General features: G+C 40.4%; 1 protein-coding gene and 1 long non-coding RNA gene across 2 annotated transcripts; one reads left to right on the forward strand and one right to left on the reverse strand.

The window, feature by feature from the left end:
- Nucleotides 1–1,524: 1,524 nt before the first annotated feature.
- On the reverse strand, nucleotides 1,525–6,610 carry LOC113956690. The gene is made up of 3 exons (XR_003530930.1): nucleotides 6,327–6,610; nucleotides 6,032–6,179; nucleotides 1,525–4,654 (listed from the first exon to the last, which is right to left on the reverse strand). It is a non-coding gene; the product is annotated as an uncharacterized LOC113956690 (long non-coding RNA).
- A 185-nt stretch (nucleotides 6,611–6,795) lies between these two features.
- EED (embryonic ectoderm development) lies at nucleotides 6,796–24,396 on the forward strand. The gene is made up of 12 exons (XM_027663442.1): nucleotides 6,796–6,944; nucleotides 9,918–10,070; nucleotides 15,471–15,563; nucleotides 16,447–16,512; nucleotides 17,239–17,364; nucleotides 17,483–17,564; nucleotides 19,147–19,238; nucleotides 20,129–20,262; nucleotides 21,368–21,473; nucleotides 22,278–22,436; nucleotides 22,881–22,954; nucleotides 24,068–24,396. The coding sequence occupies exons 1-12, from the start codon at nucleotides 6,816–6,818 to the stop codon at nucleotides 24,192–24,194; spliced, it is 1,341 nt and encodes a 446-aa protein (XP_027519243.1). The 5' UTR covers nucleotides 6,796–6,815; the 3' UTR covers nucleotides 24,195–24,396.
- The last annotated feature ends 709 nt before the right edge of the window (nucleotides 24,397–25,105 follow it).

Genomic DNA, 25,105 nt, shown 5'->3' on the forward strand with positions numbered 1-25,105 from the left:
GTGAAATACAGTATGTCTGAACATTAGCTTCTCATCTTGGCCTTTCAGATTCTTTGCTGTCATGGTGATTTAGTACTTTAATATCCATGCTTCTACAAGTGGGGATGGCCCAAAATGATGGACAGCAGCCTTTAGCATTTAGGACATTTTTAACTGCTGCTGATACAGGCCATGCCACCAGCTGAATTCCTGTTGATGGCAGAGGCTGTATCACAGAATCATTATTGTACTTTGTCACCGTGTTGGGCTGCAGTGTGGGCCTGCAGATCCCCCCCATTTATTTCCACAAATTAGGCTCTAAATTCCCTTTGCAAATATGCTTCATATACTGGAATATGCTGGTCTGGTTCAGTGAGAGCTCCTCCACATACAGAACAAGCTATTCTGGAAGAAAGGTAACTGTAATCTAAACCAAAGGCTTTGTTCACATAAGCCGTGTGTCCATGAGGATTTATTTGGTGACAATACTGGTTTTAGTAATTCTGCCTTTTTTCCTGCCACCTGCCTCTCTTCCCACCAATTGTTCTTGGCCACTCCCTGCACTGTGCCAGCAGAACTGTTTGTGTACTTTGTGAACAGATAAGGGAACTGATCTAATGCAACTAGGCAAAATGGAGAGGTGCTGTTTGTTTTCTTCTGCCAGTTCACTTGGCTTGTGTGATTCATTACACAGCTATGTAAATCACTGCTTGGCAGAGAACAAAGGGCAGGTGGAAGCAGGAGACATTAGGTGGATGGGGTGGGATAGGACTGCCTGAACCACATTACTCCTGACTCAGATGATACTTTACCGACACTAATTGCACATTGCTGCCACTCTGTCATCATGGCAGCAGAGCTGTTAGAGTAGCATAGAGAGTTCGACACCTTGGGTCAAACCCTTTCACCCTTGATGACAAACCATGAACTTAAGTGGCACACAGGGGGATTTCAGGAGATTGCTGACCTATAGCTCACCACTACCAGCAGGATGAGATCTTGTTTTTCAGCCATCTTTCACTCCTGGCTGCAGCTTCCTTTCTGGTGGTCATCGGAGAGTTTGCATTAGTCTGGTTTTGCCCATTAGCTAAAGAGGTAGGACAATGTTACTCTGTGCTTGATCAATTGTCTTCTAAGTTAGTGAGCTGAACTGTTTCACTGATGGCCTTTTGAAAGCAGAGCCCAGTGCACTGGTGGAAAACCAGAACTAGGAACATGAAGAAGGTTTGGAAAGAGGGGGGTGTGTGAGATATCCTTCCTTCAGTAGCGTTGAGTTGTTAGATCAATTCAGCTGTCTCATCTTCTGATTCAGATACGTCTTCCATTTTTATGCAAGTTGATAGCTCCAGCAGATGATATGATGTATCCATATCATCTTGAACTTCTGCAGGAAGATTTAAATGTGTGAGCTGTTCCTTGCTTTCAGAGCATGAGTCAGCTCAAGGTCTGACCCATTAATCTTTCAAAAGTGAGAGAGGGTGTCATGGTTTGAGATACCCCAAAATCCAGTTCCCTAACTCCATTCCCCCTCCCACATCTCAGCCTTTTCTGGCTGTTGCATTCCTCTTATGCAAAAGGATGCTATGGGTTTCTGTGTCGATGTTTTTTCTTTGGTTTCTAATGTTGCTGTTTTCCTAAGGCAAAAACTGTGTTAGCTGTCAGACTTACAAATTCAACTGGTGTTCTGAAAATCCAGTCATGTTTTCAGAATCTTAATAAAAATACCAGTAAAACAGCCTCTGTAATTGGAGATGAACTGACAGGGCAATTGACAATACATGGAGCAGAACGGAAACCACCTCAGTTGCCATGTCTGTGTTTTCCCACTGAGCTAATAGAATTCAAAAAGATACTTTTTTCCCCAGTTAATTCAGTACTCCCGAGGTATACACGCACAGAAAACAGTAACAATAAGAAACACTTCTTATAGAGCAGCTACCGGTATCAGGTAATTTAGGTGCAGGGCTATCACTGTAGATAGGTAAAATAAGGGTTACCTAAGGCAGCATAATATTGGGGCAGTACAAAGGCCAGGGACCCACTGTAAATGCAGAAGATCTAAAAGGTCAGACTCAGCTGCTTCACTGAGTAACAGAAGAGTTTGAAGGCAACAGGTATCGCCTGGGGAGAACACCTCTCCACACTCCCTGCGGCAGTGGGAACAAGAAGTTTGTTTTCCAGGGCTCTGCTCCTTTATGTCTGCCCACTAGCTCTCTATTCCATGTATCCTCCTTTCCCAGCACAGCACAGCCCCTTCATCTTTAAGACAGCAAAATTCAGTGCTACCCACATAGTTAAGAAACCTCAAGCTAATTCTAAGACTCTCTAGACCATCACTATCTCTTACATTCTTTCTTACATATCCTCTACTGTGTAGTCTTCGATACAAAAGTACTGGGCTGGCGGGGCCAGCTGATTGCCAAAATCATCACCAAAAGAGAGGAAGGTGGAGGTCTTTCTGTTTTATGTAGACTACTTGAAGCGTATCAAGGAAGAAAGACGCCAGGATGTCTTGATGAAGTCTTTACAAACAAAGGTGTGAAGGTGCAGTCTTGGCTGCAGCTAATACAAGACTGTAGAGATGAAAATCGTGAAAGAAATGAGCAAGTAGTAGAATCACAGCCCTGGACTTCAGGAAAGAAGGTTTTGGCCTACCTGGGAATCTTCTTGGTAGGATCCAATAGGAGACTAACTTAGAGGGCATGAGGCCAGGGCAGCTGGTTGATCTTCAAGAAGAATCTCCTCTAAGAAAAAGAGCAGTCCGTTCTGATGTGCAGAACGGACAAGTTCTGCAGACAAGTATGGGAGGAGGCCAGCATGGATGTATAAGGGACTCCCAGCTGAGCTCCACCACAAAAAGGAAATGTGTGGAAAGTGGAAGCACAGATGACCTGCCTAGGACAAATACAGAGACATTGCTTGAGCATGCAGGGCTGGTGTTGGGAAAGTCAAAGCTCAGCTGGGAGATTAAACCAGCTGGGGAGGTGAAGGTTAACAAGAAAGGCTTCTGAAGGTACACTGGCAGCAAAAGGAAGGCTGAGGAAAATACCGTTCCACTTCTCCATGGAGCAGTGGGCAGACACAGTGACAAACAACATGGAAAAGGCTGAGGTACATAAAGCTTTTTCTGTAATGGTTTTCACTGATATGGTCTGCTCTTAGTCTTCCCAGTTCCCCACGGTTAGTAGAGTCCACAGGAGTGAAGCAGTGCCCAGCAGAGCAGTTAGGGAGCACTGAAGCCAACTGGCCATACCGAAAGCCACAAGACCAGATGGTGTGCTGGAGGAGATGGCCAATGTCATTGTGAGGCTCTATCATCTTTGAAAAGTTATGGGGATTTGGGGAGGTTTCTGGTGACTGGAGATGAGTAAAGGTTACACACATGTCTTCCAGAGGGGCAAGAAGAAAGATGCAGGGAATGATAGACTAGTTTACCTAACCTTAGTCCTGGGAAGGTGGTGGAGCAAATACTCCTGGAAGCCATGTCCAAGCACATGAAGGACAATAAGGTAACTGCCAGCATGTATTTACCAGGTCAAATTGATTGTTTTCTACAGTGTGATGACTGTGTGGACAAAAGGGGAGCTCTGAGTGCTCTAAAGGTTTTGCAAAGCTTTTGATATGTCTTTCTATAATATTCCTACACTCAAATTGGTGTCATATAGCTGGATAAGTGGATTATAAGGCAGGTGGAAAGTTGGTTGGCCCTTGTTTCAAAGCGTGATCAGTGGTACAAAGTCCAATCAGCTGCAGGTTACTAGTGGCATCCCTCAGGGATTGGTACTGGGGCCAGTACTATTTAAGGTCTATTACTGATGACCTGGATGATGCAATGGGGGCAATCACAGCAAATCTGCAGACAACCCTAAACTGAGGGTGAATGGTTGATACATCGGAGTTCAGGACTTCTATGCAGTGTCCCAGACAGGTTGGCAGAATGGATTCACAAGAATTTCATACAGTTCAACAAAGCCAAATGCAAAGTCCTGCACTAGGGGAAAAATAGCCTTATGCAACAGCAAAGGTCAAGGGTCAACAAAGGAGCCCAGAATAAAAAGACTTGGAGGTCCTGGTGTACAGTGAGTGGAACATGAGTCAGTAGAGTGGCCTTTAGGCAAAGAAGGTAAACTACACATGGGGCTGTTACTAACAAGAGTTATCAGCCAGTAAGTAAAGTGGTCCTTTCTCCCTCTTTGGCACTTGCGAGATCACAAGCGTCCAGTTCTGAGCTCCCCAGTAGAAGATATGCTGGACTAAACCCAGTAGAGAGACACCATGAAGGTCAGGGGACTGGAACTCATGATGTATGAAGACAATCTGAAAGAACTGAGTCTTGGCCTTAAGAAAAAGCTAAGGAGGGAGCTGCCTAATGGAAGGATGAAAAGAAAACAGATGCACAGGGAAAGGATGAGGGGCAAATGACACAAATTGAAGCATGTGAATTTCTGACTAATTACAAGTTAAAAAAGGATTACCATGAGGCTAGTAAAACACTGAAAATAGGCGACGACAGTGGCTTCAAAATCTTTTTTTTTTGAAGATACTCATAACTGAACTCAATGAGGCCTTGAGGACCTGGTTTTAACTTGCCCTTCTTTGAGCAGGGGATAGAGATGATGAGCTTTAGAGGTCCCTTCCAACCTACATGATCCCATGATTCTGTGCAGAACTGTGCCTGGAAGAGGATGAATGAAAGGAGTGAGACATTTACTTTCAACCCCCATATATAAAAAGTATTTCAATGTCCCTGAATGATCCAGAAATATTCTGGTATGCATAAAAAAACCCCAACAAACCCAAACCAGACCGTCTCTTAAGATCCCATGTCTTCAAGGCATTCCAGAAATGTTTTGACATTTATTATTGCAATCCTATGAGAACTCACATTTGGTAAAATCTTTATATATAGATATATCAAATCCAGCCCTCTCAAGTACCCACCATGTGCTTTTAAGATACCTCTAAATCACTACTTGAAACTCACTGTAGACTTAAAAAAAGTATATTTTACTGTTCTCCCATTTTCCTCTATGCACTATGTCAAGGGCCCTATTGCTTCTAAGTTAATATATGTATAGTATTTATATAACAGTATTATACTAATTAAACAAATAATGAACTATAATAAATAAAATATTTTTTCATAATTTCCCTCTAGGATGTAAGAAATGCTTCTCCCATAACACTGCTGAGAAACTGAGGTACAGAAAAGCACAGAGGCTTTCCAAAGAGAATCTCAGCAGAGCACAAATTTTTAAGCAAATTATCTGAACTTTCAAGCTTATGTTCAACCACACAACTAATTCTTTAAACAAACACTTGATGAAGTGTACTATGACATTTGGAAACTCCGTTCCCTGGTACACCTGCATTTCATGTCTTTCAAGAAAGCAGAAAAAGACAAATGTTTTAGACTAACAAGTGTACAGTGAGGCCAGCAGGATTGTCGGTGGTGAAAGAAGCCCTCTAGCATCCGGAAGATAGGAGAAGGCATAGACCTGCCTGGACACAGCAAGTTGGTGAGGGAGACTGAACTGGTTGATTTTGGGTGAGGAACCTTTCCACATGCCAGCCAAGAAGAACAGGCTAGCTGAGGCTTTCACTTTCCTTATGATTTAGCTGAGCCTTATGATGTAGATGAGCGGTGGAGTTGGACGTGCAGCTGGCCATCTGGAGCACGTCAGCTGGCAACTGCTCAACGAAGGGGAGTTGTCTTCCCTCTGGTAGCTCAGGGACACCCACAGGGAAAAGTTAAAAACTCTCGCCACTGAAAACTTAGTGCCTGCCCTTCTTTCAACAAATCCACAGCAGCTGTGATTTAGTCTTAATTATAAGATACCCGTCTTTTTAAAAAACATCCTGTCATATTTCAAAAACAAGCTTGTATATTTTCCCACAAACACTTTTATCAAAACCTTGATCTCACAGCACAGACCTGGGCAGAGGTTTTAATTGTAAACTACCATCCTTTGCTGTGTAATGCTTCATTGGAGCCTACAGTGCTGCAGAAGAAAAGAGAGACTGTTTATTGCTAACACTATAGTACATGCACCATTTGAAGTGTATCTCTCCCTCTTTATCTCCGAAGTTTATGTGAGATGAAATTTTGCATACAGGGCACGGCTCACCTCTGTCACTGCCCTCAAAGCGTTTTTGAGACTGGAATGTCTCCCTCAGGGAGGGAAGACTTGTTTCTGCTCCTACAAGAAAAGAAGATAAGATGCTGTGCCTGAGGGCAGATTACTTTTCCCCTTTGTTAGAAGACTTTTTTTTGTTGTTTTGATTTTTACTGTTCATAATTATTATGACTCTGGGACCTGTGGTTTCTGAAATAAATAAATAAAAACCTGGCAATTGCAGTTATTTCATTTACAGCTGCAGAAGTAGCTTGTCAGGGAGTACAGAAGCAGGTAGCAGAGCAGAACCTACATTTCTTATCCGGAAACACTGTTTTCAGACTGAACGACTTCTGTGGAGCGAGCAGGAGAACATACAAAAACCCCCTTCAGGCACGAGGTCCACAGAGGGGCCGATAACACCCGTGGCGACAGGGGCTGCTTGTTTCTCTATCACACGCGTGCTCGGGCTGCAGGCAGTGATAGGTAAGCGCCGCTCCGCTGCCGTGCGTTTATGACACGGATTACCACCAGGCTAAGGCCCCAGAGGGAGTGGGATGCCCGCGGCGGGAGGAAAAGGAAAGCAAAGGGCGCTATCCCAGCGCTCTGACCGCTCCGTCGCCGGCCCGCCCGGGCAGCGCGGCCGCTTTACGGCAGAGCCATTCCGGCCTGGCCGTCCGCGCTTTGCGGCTGCGCGGCGGCGGGTGGGGGGCGGGGAAGATGTCTGAGCGGGGAGAAGCCCCGGCGGCGGCGGCGGCGGCGGCACCGGTGGGGGAGATGCCGGCCAAGAAGCAGAAGCTGAGCAGCGACGAGAACAGTAACCCCGGGGACCTGTCCGGCGACGAGAACGTGAGGCCGGGCGAGGGGGGGGGGGGGCGGATGGAGCGCGGGGGGGGGGGGGGGGGGGGGGGGCTGAGGCGGGAGCGCGCCCGCGCGCGCGCGCGGCCTCTCGGCGGGGGCGGGTGCGCGGGAGCGCTGAGGGGAGGGGGGCGGCCCCCTCCCCACCTGAGGGGACATCGCCCGCCAGGACCCTCTGGGGCGGTCCTTGGCGGGAGAGGGAACGAGCCGCACAGGGAGAGCGGGGTGTCAGCGTATATCCCGCCCGCCCCGGCTCGACTCGGGGGCCGCCCCGCGAGGCCGCCGGAGGGAGGCCCCGCTGGAAGAAAGCGGGGAGAGTTGGGGGGAGAGACACTCGCTGTGCCCCACGTGGGTGAGGGAGGCTTTGAGGCCCGAACTGTGAGCGGGCTCTGTGGCGAACTCTGCTACAAAACGTCAGACTTTATTCATTTTTTTTTTTAATTATTATTTTTGCTGCAAAACAGCAGAATTTTCCATCGTTCCTGCAGTTTTGCATCGTGTGTCTTCACTGTCACGTTGTAAAGTAACACGCGGCACAAGTTTATGTTGTGCAGCCCTTGGGCGAATGAGGAGTAGGAGATGGTGCTCATAAACTCCTGTCAGCAGGAGAAGGCAGCGGGCGATGGGGACTGTAATCTCTAACTTAGGTAAAATTCTAGTGTTCAGAGCAAAGGTAATGTGTTTGATATACAGTAACTTTATACCTGAAAAGTAAACTTAGTTTAAGGTAGTGAGCAGTCCCTTTATGTAGGTACTGGTGTGCAGGGTGTTATTTGCCTGTTGGCTTTATGCAATGTGGGTTTTTTTTTTGGTTAGAGCACTTACCCAGCAAGTGAGGCATCTGGACCACATCCTCCACAGGCTGTGGAAATGCTGCTTGTGAGGTGACAAGCAGGTTCAAGATGCTTCACACCACTGCTGCTGGTTTTGTTTTTCTGTTGCTCAGCAGCATTTGTGAATCCGGGTGTAATTTGGTGACAGACATTCAGGTTTGCTTTGGTGACAAGTTTTAGGCTATCAGGGACCACAGAACACATTGCTCAAAGGAGTTGTGGATGCTCCATCCCTGGAGGTGTTCAAGCCCAGGAGGGATGGGGTTCTGAGGAACCTGGTGTAGTGGAAGGTCTCCCTGCCCACAGCTGGAGATTGGAACTAGATGATCTTTAAGGTCCCTTCCACCCCAAACGGTTCTGTGATTATATGATTCTCTGATGTGGGTTGTCTCAATGGTGAAGGGATTCCCTTTTCAAGAGCTTGTTACTGAACTCCTGAAGTACTGTTACTACTCCTGAAAGATGGGGGATTCTGTTTAAAGGTTGACATAATAAGCAAGGCAACAACAAATTACAAGCACAACAGAAGTTGACATAATAACAACATGAGGTGTTGATTTGGAAAAGGTAAAGAAAGGGTGTGTTTTGTTCCGTAGGTGTCTGTGCATGTTTGTCCTTTATGTGGTACTTGCAGATACCTGGTTTAGTTGTGCCACACTGGGTACCTGGTGTTCTTACAGTGACAATATCTGGCCAGTCCAGAGATAACTTCAGTGTTGTCAAGTATTAAAATTCTGGCTAGCAAGTGTGCTTGGGAAATGACAATTTGGCAAAGTCTGAAAATTTCAAGGGTCACAGAGAAGAAACTGAAAAGTGTAAAAATTGTTAAACTTGGTTGCACATTTTAGGGAAAGGTTGGCTCTTTTATGGGTGCAATGTGAAGGGAATGACTCCAGATTTGGGCAGTACACTTACACACTTGTGTGGCATTATTCTTCCTTTTGTTCCTCATGGTACCTAATTTTTCAGAGTTGTCAGGCAAACAAAGACCAATATACCTCTACAGGTGTTTGATGATACAGACATGAAACTGGGACAAAGAATAAATGTTTGTTGGGAATTGGTGTATTAATGTTTGTAGTTGAGCTCATTCTGTATTCCTAGTGGAGTTCCTAATGCACCTTCATGTTTTACTTAATCTCCTCCAGTGACAGGCTGTTGTCTGCCTCTGTTCCCCTTAGTTCAGCTCTAGAAATTTCATGGCTTTGTGATGAACTTTTTTCCCCCCACTGCTCTAACAGAAAGTGGACAGACTACCTTGCCAGAAAAACCCCCGAAAAGTTGATTTTTGACGAGCTGCACGTACTGCTATGGAAGCACAGGGCTGGCAGTTCTGATGTGAGTGAATTGTGCTCTTGTGGGCAATGCAGGGAAAGGTCCTTTTAAAGTGGTGTCCTGCAGTGACACTGCACATGAAATTGTAGTTTCTGTTAATTGTCCAAAGCTGAGCTAAAATCGCTTAGCAGCTGGATGGGTTGTTTGGGTATCCTTTTTTTTTTTTTTTTTTTTTTTCAGTTTTCTCCATTTTTATCTTAGCTCTGGCTGCTAAGGATTGGAGGGCCAGTTGGATTAGTTAACTGATCAGAATTTAGCTTCTAGTGGAAACAAGTATCTGTGTGAAAGAGCAAGAGAGGAAGGTGGGACTTCCTCTTCTGGTGGCAGTGCTGACTTGCTGAGAACTGTGCTGTGACTGATGCTGCTGAGGTCTGCAGAAGCCTCACAATGGCTTGGTTCTTGGTGTGGTCGAGTATCATGTTTTTTACACAGCTCTTCCTTCAGTACTTCAAAAGTACTCATTTCATTTGGATCAAGGATGTTTTCTAGGGGAAGCAACTGCTTTGTCTTTAGACATTTTCTTAAGAGCAGCTACCAGTATTCTGAAGAAACTTCACTAGATCACAGTTCACATCTCTCCCTCTTGGATTAATCCTCATGTGACTCACATTCTGTTTCTAGGGAGGAATGCTGTTATATTAGCAATAGGTCTAAATAACACCAAGTGCTGGGAGGTCTCCCGTTCTTATGTAGGAGAAGAAAAAGGGAAAAAGGCCAAGTGCTGCAAGATTAATTGAATTTATACAGCCATTAATGATCTCTTTATGACATTCTATATAATTTGGAATGTTTTCAGGATGATGCCGTTAGTATTGAAAGCGGTACTAACACTGAACGCCCTGATACACCAACAAACACTCCTAATGCACCAGGAAGAAAAAGCTGGGGGAAAGGAAAATGGAAGTCAAAGAAGTGCAAATATTCCTTCAAATGTGTAAATAGCCTAAAGGTAGGTATGTATGAGCTTCAGCAGGGGAATGCTGGGTACCACTTGCTGGCAGTAGTGTTAATGTTGACTGTGAGAGAGTGTCAAGATAGATACTTTTCAATATATATAAACAATTATGTTCCATGCTGATTGGAAGAAGTACCTCTCTTATTTGGAATGGCCGAGCTTTTGAAGAAAAAAGATACTGGGAAATAGGAAACAGTCGGTAGTGCTGTAATTAACCCCATTTTTGTACGGGTTTGCAAAGTAATATGTGATGTTGTAATTATGTATTTCATTGAAGCTGTAGTTGCTAGAGATAAATATAAGAAATGGAATAAACAAATTCAAATAAAACAAAACCTGTGACAGCTCCATGCAAAGCACAGAACCTTTACAGATTTTTCTACCTTTTGAAATATCTTTAGAAAAAACTAACCAAACAAAACGAGCCTACAATTTTGGAGTAGCTTTCTCCTCACACTTACCAGATCAGGTACTGGTATTTTCTGTCCTCTGGCAATTATCATAAATGCTATATAGTGCAATTTGGTTAACTTATTGTGAGTGTTGTGATTATATGTTAGCACCTGATCGAGGTAGTGTTTATCTGCTCACACAGCACCTAATGGTCTTAAGAGAAGTGGATTCATGGACTTTACTCCCTGTTCTGGTGTTTTTGGATATTGCTGTTTTCTTCTACTCTGGTGACAGACTGTGGTGGACTGAATGAGTTTTCTCATTCATTATTATTTTACAGTACCAGGACGTTCTTTTTTTTCTCATTCCTCAGCCTTGTGTGGGATATTTATGTGGCAAAAGCTGTAAATATGCCTTATGATTTGATTTTTATAAGATTTCTAAATCAAGATCATGTCTGGAACAAGATGGAGTTTTGCTAAACTATATTTAGCTAGCATGCAGCTAGCTCCATAGTAGATATTTTCTGCAGAATTGCTTTAAGAAGTTTTTGTCTTTCCCCCACGCTTGACTGTTGAGTTGCACTGATGTAGCTGTTTCTGAACTTTGTCTTCGAGCTGCCTCACTGCATTGCTGGGGTACCTGAGTGGGAGAGGATGAGAGGTTTGGATGATGGAAACCTGCTAAATGAGCTTTGCCATGGGAGAAATTGTGATATGAAGTTACACTGACAAAAGTATCTGGGAAACAAATTGATCTTATTGTGTTCTTGAAGTATAAAAATTATCTCCGGCCCTCTCAGGGTGTAGGAGGAAGGGAAGTTGTTTTGTTTTCACCAAGGTAGGCAGCAGTTCCTGTGATTCCAGTGAGTCGCCCCCACGGATGGTGCTATTTGTGGCTTCAAGTCATACTTCAAACACAGAGGTGGGCCTTTGGGCACCCAAACTCTTAACAAGTTCTGAGTTTTGTTACTCATGTTTGTTTTTCTGTCTGCAGACAGAAAGGGTTAGTACTTTTCAAGTGTCTCCTGGGAAAACAAAACATTCCCTCACCTCACTGTCAACCCAGGCCCCACTTGTAGGGTGGGCCAAAAGACTGCCCTATGACATTAAGCAATCCCTGACTTCTCTGAATTCGGATCAGGGCCTGGGAACAGATTCCTGTACAAGTGGAATCAAGTGAGGGAGTAAATGTAGCATTTCAACGAAATGGATATTTTTATTAGCTTTTTTCCCTGTTTCTCTTTGAACTGAAATTAATAATAGATGTGCATGTTACGACAAAGACCAGGTAGCAGCCAAATTTGGTTTTTTACTTTGTGATTGAGGAAGCCCTTCTTCTTTTCTTTTTCCTGTTCTTCCATACCAATTTTGCTGATACTGTGGAGATAAACTCTAATGGCTGAATGCTGTATGTGGATTTAGAAAGACACTGGTGACTCTTTGGATGTCACAGCATATATCCCTGAGTTTAAATGTCTTTGAGCTATGCTGTAAGATGCATGTATTGAAGTTAATGAAGGATCAACATGGTTTAAAGACATGAAATTAATATTCTTTAGGAGTGTATAAATTATGTGTTTTTCTACTTTCATACTCTTGGTTTTTCCCTCTTATTTTGCTTTTATTTTTCTTCCTTGGGGAAAAAAAGAAATATGGCTATTACTGTCTGCTTTGAATGTTAAATGGTTATGATTCAGCCTGAAAAACTGAGTACTTGCTAAATATGCTTTTTAAACACTACTTTGGAAGTTATTTTGGGTGAAATTTAAGCATCAAGAAAACAAAAATATAACTTGGAAAATGACAGGAAATAAAAAGCTGGCTTTTATTTTTTCTTTTTGCAGTACTAAGTTACTGTGAGATGTACTGAAAAATCTTTGCTCTCTGTGGAGTGAATGGAAATAGAGTTTATAAATTAGCATATACAGCTAACAGTTGCACATCCTCATGCATCCATTTGTGTTTTCATGATAGATCTTTCAAATGAAAACCCTGTGTGTTTTGCTTTGTTGTGCTCCCTTTAAAACAAGGCAATTATTTGCCCTACTCTTTGCTTTTGTTTAAAATGTGGCTTAGAGGTTGTAAGCAGCCTGCTGTTGTCTCTCAGCTTCTCCTCGCTGCCCCCTGACCTGGGAATAAGTATCCAATGCCATGTCTAGCTTGTTGATGTGTTAAGGAAAGGTAACTAAAACCACTGCCTATAATGGCTTGATTCCACTTCTGGGAACTGGAAATGCACTTGTGGTTAGTTGGTTCCCCGCTGGCAGCGTGGGTGACAGTGTATTACAATGTATTCATGCAGGTGATTATTTTTTGCGTTGGCTTGGTATTTACTTCACTGCTTTCGGTCTAAAAACAGGTCTGGTCTTACTCTTTGACTGAACCCAAGTTGGTATTGAGTGAGTAAGGGCAGAGCTAACCATCGATAGATTATTTATTTACTTTTCTAGCAATTGTAGGTCTGTTTTCTCCCCTGCTTTCTTTCTCTGGTGCATGAAGACCTGGAGTACTTTGGGTTTTGTGCCCTTTATTCATATTTCTACCCTTTATTCATATTTATTCATAGGGACAAGATGGCATATCACAGTTTTACTTTCGGACCAGCATCTGTGTCACTCTTCTGTCTGTACAAACCAGTGTCAGATTTGCGTGACATACTTGGTATCTGAGCATAACCATGATGGATGGCACCTAGAAGTATAAGGTTTTGAAAAACCTGCTTCATTATTTAGTAGTTGGGACAAAAATTAGAGCAGACAGCTATTTTCAGAATAGTTATATACTGTTCCTGGCCAGTAAGGATATTGGTGGTTTAAATGGGAGCATAACTTCTTCAGTTATGATGGCCTAGTACATTTCTGCAAGACCCTCTGCCTGGCTTCTTCATCCATCAAACACCAGCAAAACTGCAATATGTACACTTGTGCTCTTGAAGACTGCAGCACTGTAGCATTTGGTGTGAGGAATGTAGTGTGGGTCAAGTAAGTACATTAAAGACATTTGTCTTGCAGCGAAATTTTTCCAGGGAAATAGGTTTTCCTTGAAAAAGCTTACTAAATACTTTAGGTATGTACTTAAATATAAAAACATAGAAACAGTATAGCCCTCTGTTGTATCTCTCTACTTAGCCTGGATCTGCTTAGTCTGGGTCCTACATATAAAATCAGAAACTTCTTGCAGCTTATGCTGGAAAAATCTCCTGTCTTGAGGGGGAAAAACATATTGCTCTTACTCTTCCTATTTCATTAAATTTATCAGAACCAGGGCACATGACAGAGAACCAGGTTATTCCAGAAGAACAAGTGCAAACCCTGCTAATATGTCTGTAACAAAGCAGTAAAAATCCATGCATTTTACCTGTGTTACCTTCATGTGATAGGTCAGAAGCCCTCAGTATTCACCAGTATGAACTCTTTCAAGCAGAAATTCAAACCCAACCAATTATTGATGGAAAAACTTAGGCATTCTGAATTAGATCTCTCAACCATTCTCTTCAAAGAAGACTTAAATACACTCAAAAATAGAGGCTGCAAAGTAAAATTCATAGATTTATGGCACACAAAAAACCATGGCCTTGTGTATGCAATTTTATGGCTTGCAGTTTACCTCATTCTTCAACTCTGATTTGACTATGATGCTTTACAGATGCTGAATACTTGCTTTTTCCTTCTGTCCTGGGGTCACTAATAACCTGGCTACTTGTCCCTTTCCTAATATCCCATATCCCTTGTCACATAAATCCATTTGTTTGTTCTTTACGTTGTGATAGGTAATACTTTGAGTTAAACTTTGAATGATTCTTTTTAATCTGTATTCAGCTTTGAAAGTTACCTCTCTTAAGAATTGCAGGAAGGCCTTCATGTCTGAAAGATTTTTTTCCCTTCTCTTACTAGCTCTTATAGATACGTCTGTTAATAACAGATACTGCCTTTCTCAGTAAATAATGCTATTTTAAATTTTTTCCAGACTTCTTTCCTTTTCTGAGTGGTGTTAGACTCCGTAGCCATGCCCCCTCCTTGAATTTATTCTTTGGTTCTTGGATAGGCCAGAGCTGCCAGGGCCGGTACTTCTGGTGTTGTCTCTGAAGCGTTGCCATTTGAGGGCTGCTTCACAGCCGTCATGAGACACTTCCTTCCTGCCTGCACTGTCCCAGACAGTCCCCTGTGGGGAGGCACTTTGGTGAACATTATTCTTGCTGAAAACATCCTGTCAGGACAGGCCAAAATACTGTTATCAATTATTAACAAGCACCACCATATTCATCACAATTCATAAACATATCTGCTTTCCCCCCCCCTCCCTCTCTGTTTAAACTGATGTGAGCTGTATAAAAATAATATTTGGCTTTTCTCTGGTAACTGTTTGTGAAGGCGACCTGAAAACACTTTGTAGACATGGACTTTGCAGCAGTATTGTGATATGCTGGAGAGAGTTCCTCATGTCTGTGATGAAGTTACAAGACCTAACTGTAATGAAATAATTAAATGTGGCCCTTCTCCATCCTTATACCAGTATAATTCTTCTTTGTCCTAATAATTAATCTCTGTTAAGTTACAAATCCTTGTGTAGAAGTAATTATAATGATATAAAATGTGTATAGATGTGACCTTAGATGCAGAGATTGCCCTGCTGAAAATTGCAAAACAGAATAGTAGACCTGCAAATATAACTTGGGAGTTCTGCCAGCTTCTGGCCATAACTGAGACAACAGTTCTTCCCCTTTACTTTTTAAAAGCTTGGTGGGGAAAGAAAGGGAAGGGGTGTGTTTGTCAGAATATTCCTTTAACCTCGCTTAAGGACAGCCAAGTTAAAATGTGATGTTACCAAACTATCCTTTTTAACTGTTCACTGTCTGAAATTATGCTAAATGTGAACCCAGTAGTTTGAGGAGGGAAACTTCTCAGTCAAACTGTTTACCACCATAGCTGAATTTCACAGCAATTATATGCCTGTGGGTTTTGTTGGTTTTTTTATCTCTAATTTTACTTTCCATCTATAGGAGGACCATGGCCAGCCTTTGTTTGGAGTCCAGTTTAACTGGCACAGTAAAGAAGGTGATCCTCTTGTTTTTGCCACTGTAGGCAGCAACAGGGTGAGTAATCTTTTCTTCACTCTACACACTTCCCTGTGGTTCTGCATGCATTCCTTTTTCCAACCAATCCTGTTACCTGTGTTTAGTGCAGATATATAAACAGCTTTATTTCTAAGATACGTAGCATCTGTTATCTGGGACAGTTGCATCCTTTGGTTTCTTTATGAAGTCATGTGTTAGCTATTTGGGAATTAACTATGTCATGAAGGAAAACATCCTTTAGTAATATGCATGTGGGACAGGCGAGCAAGGTGCATAAATGTATCTTCTCAACTAAATTACTCTTCATAAATGTTATTGTTTTGAAAAGGTCATACACTCTAAAACAGGATGAGAACTGTCTGCAATGACTGCCTGCAATGATGCTAGACAGCTCAGTAGCTAAATTAATGGCCTGTGAGGAGGGAGTTTATAGGCTTTTTCTGAACCAGGATCTATGTAATTTCAGTCTTGAAAATTACTCCCGAAATGCATTCTTTGTGAGTGTTGAGAATAAACAAGCCTTTTATTTCTAGGTTTGTTCCACCTGGCAAGTCACCAAAAGTGCTAAACTAACTTTAAGCAAAGGATCAATGACTCATTAAAAGACCAGGTCATGTTGGAGATGGCTGCAATAACTGATTCCAACAAGAGTTTATCTTAAGAGAATTCAAATAATAGACTTCAGAATCTGGGAAGGACAGCTGACAAGTCCTGGAGTGGTGCTTTACTGAAACATTTCTACCTGTTGAAAACAAATGGATAATGGATGAGATTTAAACCATAGAGGCACACGATCTCTCCCCATCAGGCAGTCAATACACAGATGCATGTGATTTCCTTTTGAAATATCACAAATAAGCAGCAGTCTCTCACACTTTTTTCTTTTTGCTTTTTTCTCCAGGTTACTTTATATGAATGTCATTCCCAAGGAGAAATCCGTCTGTTGCAGTCCTACGTGGATGCTGATGTATCCTTTTAAGTTAAAACCCATATGTTTCCTTTCTCTTTATGAAAAATTAAGAGGTTTTTTAGGAAAACGCATACAAAGGTTTTGTCTGTGATTTAATACTTTGCTCATGTGGTGCATTCCTTATGTTAGGTTCAAGTCTTGCCTCTTTCCCACATCCTACAGTCCCTCCTACTGAAAAAATGTTAAAAATGCAGGCTCATGGACCATATTGTGTTAAAATACATGAAAACTGATTCTCCATCAGTTTAATCTTCCCAACACTAATATTTGTATAATGTTTTACTGCTTTACAGTGGTCTCAGTTTTTCTCTGTGAGTTGAATCTGGGTTTAAAGACTAAGAAATAGGTTTTATGCTCTGAAGCATTAATAACATGTGTTGATCACTTGCAGTATACAAGTCAGTAACTTGTAAACTCAGTCTTGATTCATTATTCCCAGTCTTTGGATATTTTTTGAGAAAGATACTCAAAGGTGATGCCATGACAGAGAAGGTGTTCCTTGTATGTTATGGAACAGAAGTGAGGAATTGGCCTCTGTAGAAAAGGTGATGTTACTGGTATTTGCAGATGTATAATTGAATATGTGTCTTTTTCTTAATTGGTCCAGCAGAGACTCCTGGGCACTTGGATAAAATAGCAACAGGTTTACTTAAAATAAAATCACATTGTTTAAAAAAATAAATCTCCTGTTTGTTCTGTATTCCTCAACATAAGATGTTGTAGGCAGATGAAAATTTCTATACCTGTGCGTGGACATATGACAGCAATACAAGCCATCCTCTTTTGGCTGTGGCAGGGTCCAGGGGTATTATTAGGATAATTAATCCTATTACAATGCAGTGCATAAAGGTGAGTGTTTACAGCTTTGAGATACAGCTTGTGTTTCAGTAAGGCATGAAACTTGTGTCTTCTAAGTATGTGTAAACATGAGGGCAGATGGTAACCTGGTCTCTAAATTCTATCCCAGCACTACGTGGGCCATGGAAATGCAATCAATGAACTGAAATTCCATCCAAGAGATCCAAATCTTCTTTTATCTGTAAGCAAAGGTGAGGAAAAAAACCTCTTTTGTTTTTGTATAAATCAGGATACTTTGGATTGGAGTTTGGTCTAGGCCTAAACCTCTATGAAATTTTTTATGAATGTCACTGAACAAGTTCACCTTGAAAGTCGAGAGCAAATCGTGCTCTCTTATGGCTGTATGTCTTGTAATCATTAAATCCATGGCCTGCAATAACCATAACTTCACCTGTGTTGCAACGGCATTGTGAACAATGCTGCTTTTTAGGAAAGAAGAATCATGAGCCTTGGGTTCCCTCTTTGCTTTCTAACAGTTGAATTAAATTTTTCCGAGTTGCTGAATCACGTTGCCATCTAGTGGGGAAGTCTTAAAGTTGCAGACAGCAAGATACCACCGTGTGCATGGGGAAAAACTCGGATTCTCTCTTGCTTGGGAGCTTTAGTTGGACTTTGTGTAAAAAGCTTATTAGTGAAGGGAGTTTTTGGTATGGTGTGTTAGGGGCCTGTCCAGAAAGTTTTAACAGTCACAACTTACTAATCTTGACATTTTTGTTAAGTAAGGGAATGATCTCCACAAGAGCTATCCTTGGAGGAATAGGATATGCTAGGAATGCTCGAGCTGGAAACACTCACATAAGGGGACCTTTGACTTTAGTGTATTTGGAATTACTGATGAGGCTACATGAGAACAGGAGGTGGGAACTTCTCTGATGCTTGCAGCTGTCAAGTTGGTGCTGTGGGTCTGTAAACATTGAGTTTCTTGAGTTCTGTGTATTTTTGGGTTCTCTTTTTAGTAACATTTTGACATTGGCCATAGTACTACAATTTTTAATGTGCAGTCTCTGGACCAGGTACTATCACGGAGAAGGCAGGAGAGCACTTGAGGTCTTAAAACTGCTTGGCTGAGAGGTTAATAGAAAAAGAGGAAAATATTTGGGACTGTGTGGCCTTCTGTGTCCCTTCTGGAACTGTGGGTGTTTGCTGTAGTTCAGTGCAGTATACTTATGGAATCCAAAATGGAAATACACTAGAGGTTCCCATTTCCAAATGTGAAATACAGTAGAGGTTTTTAATTAGAAATTGTAAAAACTTTCTTTAAACAAGTAGATTAGTCTGATTGACTTTGGAATACGTATTGTCTATATAAACAGTTTTTCCCCTCCTTACGGTCTATGATTGATAAAGAATAACACTTTAAAGGTTAAAAAAATGGAAAATCAGATGTTGATGTTAGAATGGCTGAAAGGAATTCTAGCATCTTTTGGTACATAAAACTATTTTTAAGTGAAGACTGAATAAAAGCATATTTATCCAAGATCAGATGTTCCTTTGTTTTTTGGGTGGTCTAAAGGTCCAGGTGTATTTTTGCTAGAAGCTGTACCTAGGGGAGGGGGTGGGCACATTTTCTCAGTTGCAGAATTACTCTTAACAGTAGTTGAGTTGTAATGGCAATTTTAGTTAATGCAGTTCTGGTGCTTCTAACAAGCGAAGAGGAATTCAGTGCTTTTCTCATGTTTACATGAACACCTGTTATTGAAAGTGGTTAAGCTGAAATATATTATTCAAATGTACATATAAAAAGCAGCATGTAATTTTATTTGTTGTTTATAGATCACGCGTTGAGACTGTGGAACATCCAGACAGACACGCTGGTTGCAATATTTGGAGGAGTAGAAGGGCACAGGGATGAGGTGTTAAGTGCAGTAAGTGGAAGACTGTGGGGCAGTGATTTAGATTTACAAAGGGTAGTAAGCAACTTTTTGTCCTCTTGTGCACTGTTTTGATGTTTTAACTACTTAAAAAACCCCAGTTGGAAGTGCATAAATACTTTTTTAAGGGGATAGACAAGTTTTAAATCTAAGGTGTTTTGATTGATCTGGCCACCTCTTGCAGACGGGACAGGTGTTCACTTTCTGTGTGTTTCAGTAGCTGGTTTTCTCACAGTGCAGCCTTGAAGTAAACAAAATAGAGCTCAGTGGGGCTAGAAAGAGTAAAAACTTTTCATGATGGTCCCACTTTTGAAGTTCTTGAGAACTTACCAAGTCAAAGCAGCATAAGCAAATAAACCCTGAGAGACATGGTAGTGAAGGAAAGAAGTTATTTCAGTTAAACTGTTTTTCAGTGGCTGTTCACAGCCACTGATACCTAGCAAATATCAACTAGATTAGTTAACTTTTAATAGACTGCTCTTAAGAACTGTTTCCATTCCTGTTGTGTGACCTGAAGGGTGAGGAGTGCATCTTTAGGAAACCTGACACTGTATGTATTATTCACCTGTGTTGTAGCCCTGGAATTCTACCAAAGTTTCTTCTTATGGATTGTACTGAGAGAGGAGAACTAGCTGTAGCTTCATTGTCTGTCAGTGCTGTTGAATATGCCTCTCTTTCTTGAGAGAGAGTAAATGTAATTATCAAGAAACTGTGCTGCTTTGCAGTGAGCTGGATTACATTCTTAGTTTTTTCTGTTTGAAATATGCAGTTTTATTGCATTCTCTACACAGAAAATGCTGTTTTGATGGAAATGGTGGCATAAAATCTGACTTTATATAATACAGCGTAGGCTGGGGGTGCTCAAAATTATTTTATATATGTAGGATTATGATCTTCTTGGTGAAAAAATCATGTCCTGTGGGATGGATCACTCTCTAAAACTCTGGAGAATTAATTCCAAGAGAATGATTAATGCTATCAAAGAATCTTATGAGTACAACCCAAATAAGACCAACAGGTACGTAGTCTTCATCTTCTTGGTTGTCTTTGCAAAACATAAATACTCCTATCAATGGTCCAGGTTAATTCCTTTCCAAATTGAGAGTTCTTGGGAATAGTGTGTGACCTAGATATTGTGCTGGGTACTAAAATCTCTCTAGAGTATGTGTCTTACTGATGTTTGCTTCAGTGAAATTTTACTAAATTCAGATTCTGAGACTTTTATTTTTAAATACTTTAACTATTTCTTATTTGCTTGACTAGGAAATGTCTAGAATTATTATCTTTAGGCTTGTAATTCATGTGTTTCAAGTTGTCAATGCCTTTTTCATCATCTTAAAATTTTTATAAGGGAATCAAATCTATGTAATTAAATGTGGCAAATAGCTTTGTATGGAGTAGTTAATTATTGTATGTTATTCGACTTTGGGGTGGGGACAATTTTACATAGTAATAACCTTCATTTTCATCATTCTCTGATTTGACCTCAGATATGAGTAAATTATTGAGTAAATTATCAAGTAAACATAACAATTAGATACATGATAGATAAATCCTCCTTTATGAAGTTCCTCAACTTTTTAATCTTAACTTCCAGTTAAACCATTGAGAGAATTGAAGAGTCTAAAACACAGTGAACATGTTCAGCAATGAGACTAGCTGTGAAAATACTCTCGCTTTTTTTGGTAATGTTACCAAATATTAAATGATGCTTTTTTTAGCGTGCTTTTTTTAAAATGATGATTTTTTTTTTTAAATAGTGTGCATTTCTATTTAACAATTTAGATGTTGCAGAAGCAGCATCAAGAAAACCGAGCCTTAATTCTTGAAGTATTTGGTGAAAGGAGCTGTATTCAGCATCTGAAGGAGTGGTTTTGCTCAGCACTGTCTCTGCACAGTCTTGTACATGGGAAACTAGTTATTTCTTTAGCAATGAGGATGAGAACACAGGGACTGTTCCCAGTATTAAAAAGAAAAAATCAGCATATGAAATCTACTTTGTTATAAAACTTAGAAAAGATGAGCTTATTCTTTTAACATCGAGATATGTTAAAACCAGCTATTAAAAATTAGACTTTTGCTTCTGTATTTCTCTGAACCTCACTTGGCAATTTTCTCTATAGGCCTTTTATTTCCCAGAAAATTCACTTTCCTGACTTTTCTACGAGAGACATACATAGAAACTATGTTGACTGTGTACGGTGGTTGGGAGATCTAATTCTTTCCAAGGTAATGTTGCAGCTTTTTCAGCTACATTACATTTATTTGCTTGTTTTGAGGATTCTAAACAATAGAAGTCTTACTAGCATTTGAGTCAGATTAAATTACTGTCCTGTGTCAAATGATTTCGTGGAGTGTATTGTGAATTTTGTCAGCTGTCAGGATGTGTGGATAAGCAGCTTACACTTAAAAAGTAAAATTATTACTACAGTTGTACCTCTGCTCTTTAGCAGGGTACTAGGTTTAGCAGGTACAGGGTTACTAGCTAACCATAATCTGCATGGAACCTACAGAAAGGGAATCTACAGATACTGATTAGGGATCCTGCTGCTAAAGGGTGAGATGAGGGTTGCCATAAATGGAGTAACTTTGACTAATGTGCTGTGTCCACTAGTACCAGTGGCTTGCAGATGTTAAACCAGGCAGTCCAACTGCCTTGATGCCAAATACTGGTGAGTGCACAGTCCTTTTAGTCAAAGGGATTGGGTAAACAATCCCTAAATCAAGATGAGTTTAAGTTGCTTATGAAATTGTGTTTAAGCACATCTGGTTGACTTCCTCTGAAGTGTGTGAGGGAGGGCTCCAGCAGTCCTGTTGCCTGGCAAAGCTGTGAGGGTATCAGGTTCCCAGCGAAGGGCAGTGATGTGTTGTTGGTGATGTGGCTGTGATCAGAGGGGAGATTTTTGGTTGTGCGTTTTGTAATGTCATTGGGGAAGCTGTGAGATGAAATGTTTGCTTAGAGTTATAATTAGACTGATTGTGCAGTATAAATTGTAAATATAGGTGACTTTTTTTTTCATTGTTTTACTCCAGTCTTGTGAAAATGCCATTGTTTGCTGGAAGCCTGGCAAGATGGAAGACGATATAGATAAAATCAAGCCCAGTGAGTCCAATGTGACCATTCTTGGGAGATTTGATTACAGCCAGTGTGACATATGGTACATGAGATTTTCAATGGATTTCTGGCAAAAGGTATGTGTCAGCTTTGACTTTTCTGTGTTTGAAGGTGTGTAGTTTTTCACTGATTCCATGTTTATGGGCATAGGGAAAGTCTTGGTTCATGTGATGCTTAAGAAACAGAATGGTTTGCTATAAGGGCCTTTCTATGAAGGTGGAGGAGCTCCAGATTTTTTCATTCTGGGTTCTGCCTGGTAGAAAAAAATTCCACCAAATAAATACTTATTTGCCACTAAAAGTATGGTTACTGTTACATTCCTCCCCTATTTGCAGGGGCTGATAAAATGTAAGAGGGGAGGCAGATTTTATAGCCTTTCTAACTCCTCCAACAAACTCATTAAGTTATTCATGTTTAAATATTCATGCACAAATTATTAGCTCTAGAGCCTTTATAAAATTCTGATTTCATTCTTTGAGAAAGTATTTTAAAATTCCTTTATCCTCTGCTTTCTTTTAAAGATGCTTGCTCTGGGCAATCAGGTTGGCAAACTTTATGTTTGGGATTTAGAAATAGAGGATCCTCATAAAGCTAAGTGAGTACTTTATTTTTGTTAAGATGGGGAGTTGGGTTACTTTACTTTTTCCTTTACTGATAACTATAGAAATTCTTCAGTACTAGTTTAATACTAGTTATGTTCCATTATATCTAGTAGGTAAATAAACATGAGCCCCTGAAGGTTAACTTTTATCATATTTCACTGATTTATAATTTACATTATAGAAGTGGCAAGAGGCCCCATTCATATTGTGCTGGGTACCATGTGTAGATATAGTAGAAGAGAGTTGATTTCTCACAGGGCTTACAAACTAATTGGGTGGAAGTCTTGCAAAGCAATTAAGAGAAGATGTGCTGGGTGGCTGTAGCACATGACAAAGGCAAGGTAGGTGAGAGGACTAGAGTAATGAGAGTGTGGACAGGACAGAAAGGACAGAGTAATGAGCACACTGTGGAGCAAACAGTGTGGCTTTCCAGTTCCTCAGCTGCGTGGCCAGGCAATTTTACAGCATGTATTTTAAAAATATATACGTGTGTATACATATAGATAGATAGATAGAAAGATGCATATAGGTAGATATGTATGTGGCTAAACATACAAATGCAAAAAAAAAAAAAATGAAACAAAAAAACCTCCAAAACAAACCCATTCCCAAAACCCACTGTGTATAAAGTGGATATATGCTATATATAAAAATACTATATGCATTATATTTTTATATACCCTATATAATATATTATACATACTTATATATATTTATATATAATCCATGTAAATATGTACATGTACACATTAATGAATGAAGTTCCTGAAAATGCTGCAGTCTTTAATCACCCAATTAAAATATTTTATTCCTAACTGCTGGGAAATAACATTGATTATGAAGGCCTAAATAATGTGATTCTATAAGCTTTCAGTCTTTTCTTCAGTGAAAATTGGGTGGATAAGTAACAACAGTGGATGAACAGTTAAACTACTGCTTTCCCAAGTCCACATTTGGAATACAGAACACGCTATGCAGGCCATAACCTTGCTGCCCTTCAGTTCCTCCTAGGTCACATAAATAAGGGATTGGTGAAACAGTGCTCCATAATGTTGTAGTAAGTGCAGATTTAACATTGCAGCTGAATAATTTTCTTTTATTTATAGGTGCACGACTCTTACTCATCCTAAATGTGTTGCTGCCATTCGACAGACCAGTTTTAGCAGGGATAGTAGTATCCTTATAGCTGTGTGTGATGATGCCAGTATCTGGCGCTGGGATAGATTACGATAAATTACTTTTTCTTAATTCATAGTAGAAAATATATTTTCAAATTATAATATAGTCTGTTAACTTGCTAGTACAGTAGATGCATTTAGTGTAGACTTTCTCGAAGGTTCAGCAGGCTGGAGCTGAACTTAGTGATGTTTACATTCTGTGTATTGTTCTGCTTGAAATTGCTGCTTTTAATAAAAAGAAGTATTTTTGTAAAGTTTTCTGAATTGTCCATTTTAATTATTTCTCACAATGAGTTTTCTCTTATGGCCTATGAAATTTCTTTCTGTACAGCTATCACATAAATGTATGACAGCTTGCTAGTAGTTTGGTATATTTATGCTTGCAGCTGTATTTGTGCCTTTTTTAACTGAAAACCTAATGAAGCTATTACGCAGAGACCTCACAAAGGAAATGCTACACTTAAGAATATAGTATAAATAAATGTATTAATCATTTCTAAAAATATTTTTAACTCATTCCTTAAGATAGTTGCAGATTGAAATTGATTTCAGTTTTAATAATCTCAAATTAGGATGAACTTTTCACCATTTTTGTTACTAATTAGGGGAAGAAACCTTACTGGCTTTTTTTTTTTCTTTTGTGGATCACATTGCTCTTCTGTTTGAATTCTGTCTGTCTAGTTACTGCAGTTATGTGAAAGTTAGTTCTTGGAAATATATTTTAATTGCCTCTGTCATTATTCCCAAATAGCCTCCTCAATGCTTCACTTGCCTTAGTAATAAGGAATTCTGAAATCAATACTGTTTTATATAGGCTTAAATTATGTACAATTTATAAAAATGTAAGGGGAAAAGTGGATAAGATGGCAGAAATTATTAGCAGTGATGATCTGTGTTCAGAACACTTTTGTGTATCTTGTCAGCACATAGTTGGAATGCTCATGTTTGTGTTCTGGAAGTGGTCCA

The sequence above is a fragment of the Corapipo altera genome, unplaced genomic scaffold (assembly GCF_003945725.1).
Source record: "Corapipo altera isolate COAL_440 unplaced genomic scaffold, ASM394572v1 0, whole genome shotgun sequence".
Taxonomy (NCBI): Eukaryota; Metazoa; Chordata; class Aves; order Passeriformes; family Pipridae; genus Corapipo; species Corapipo altera.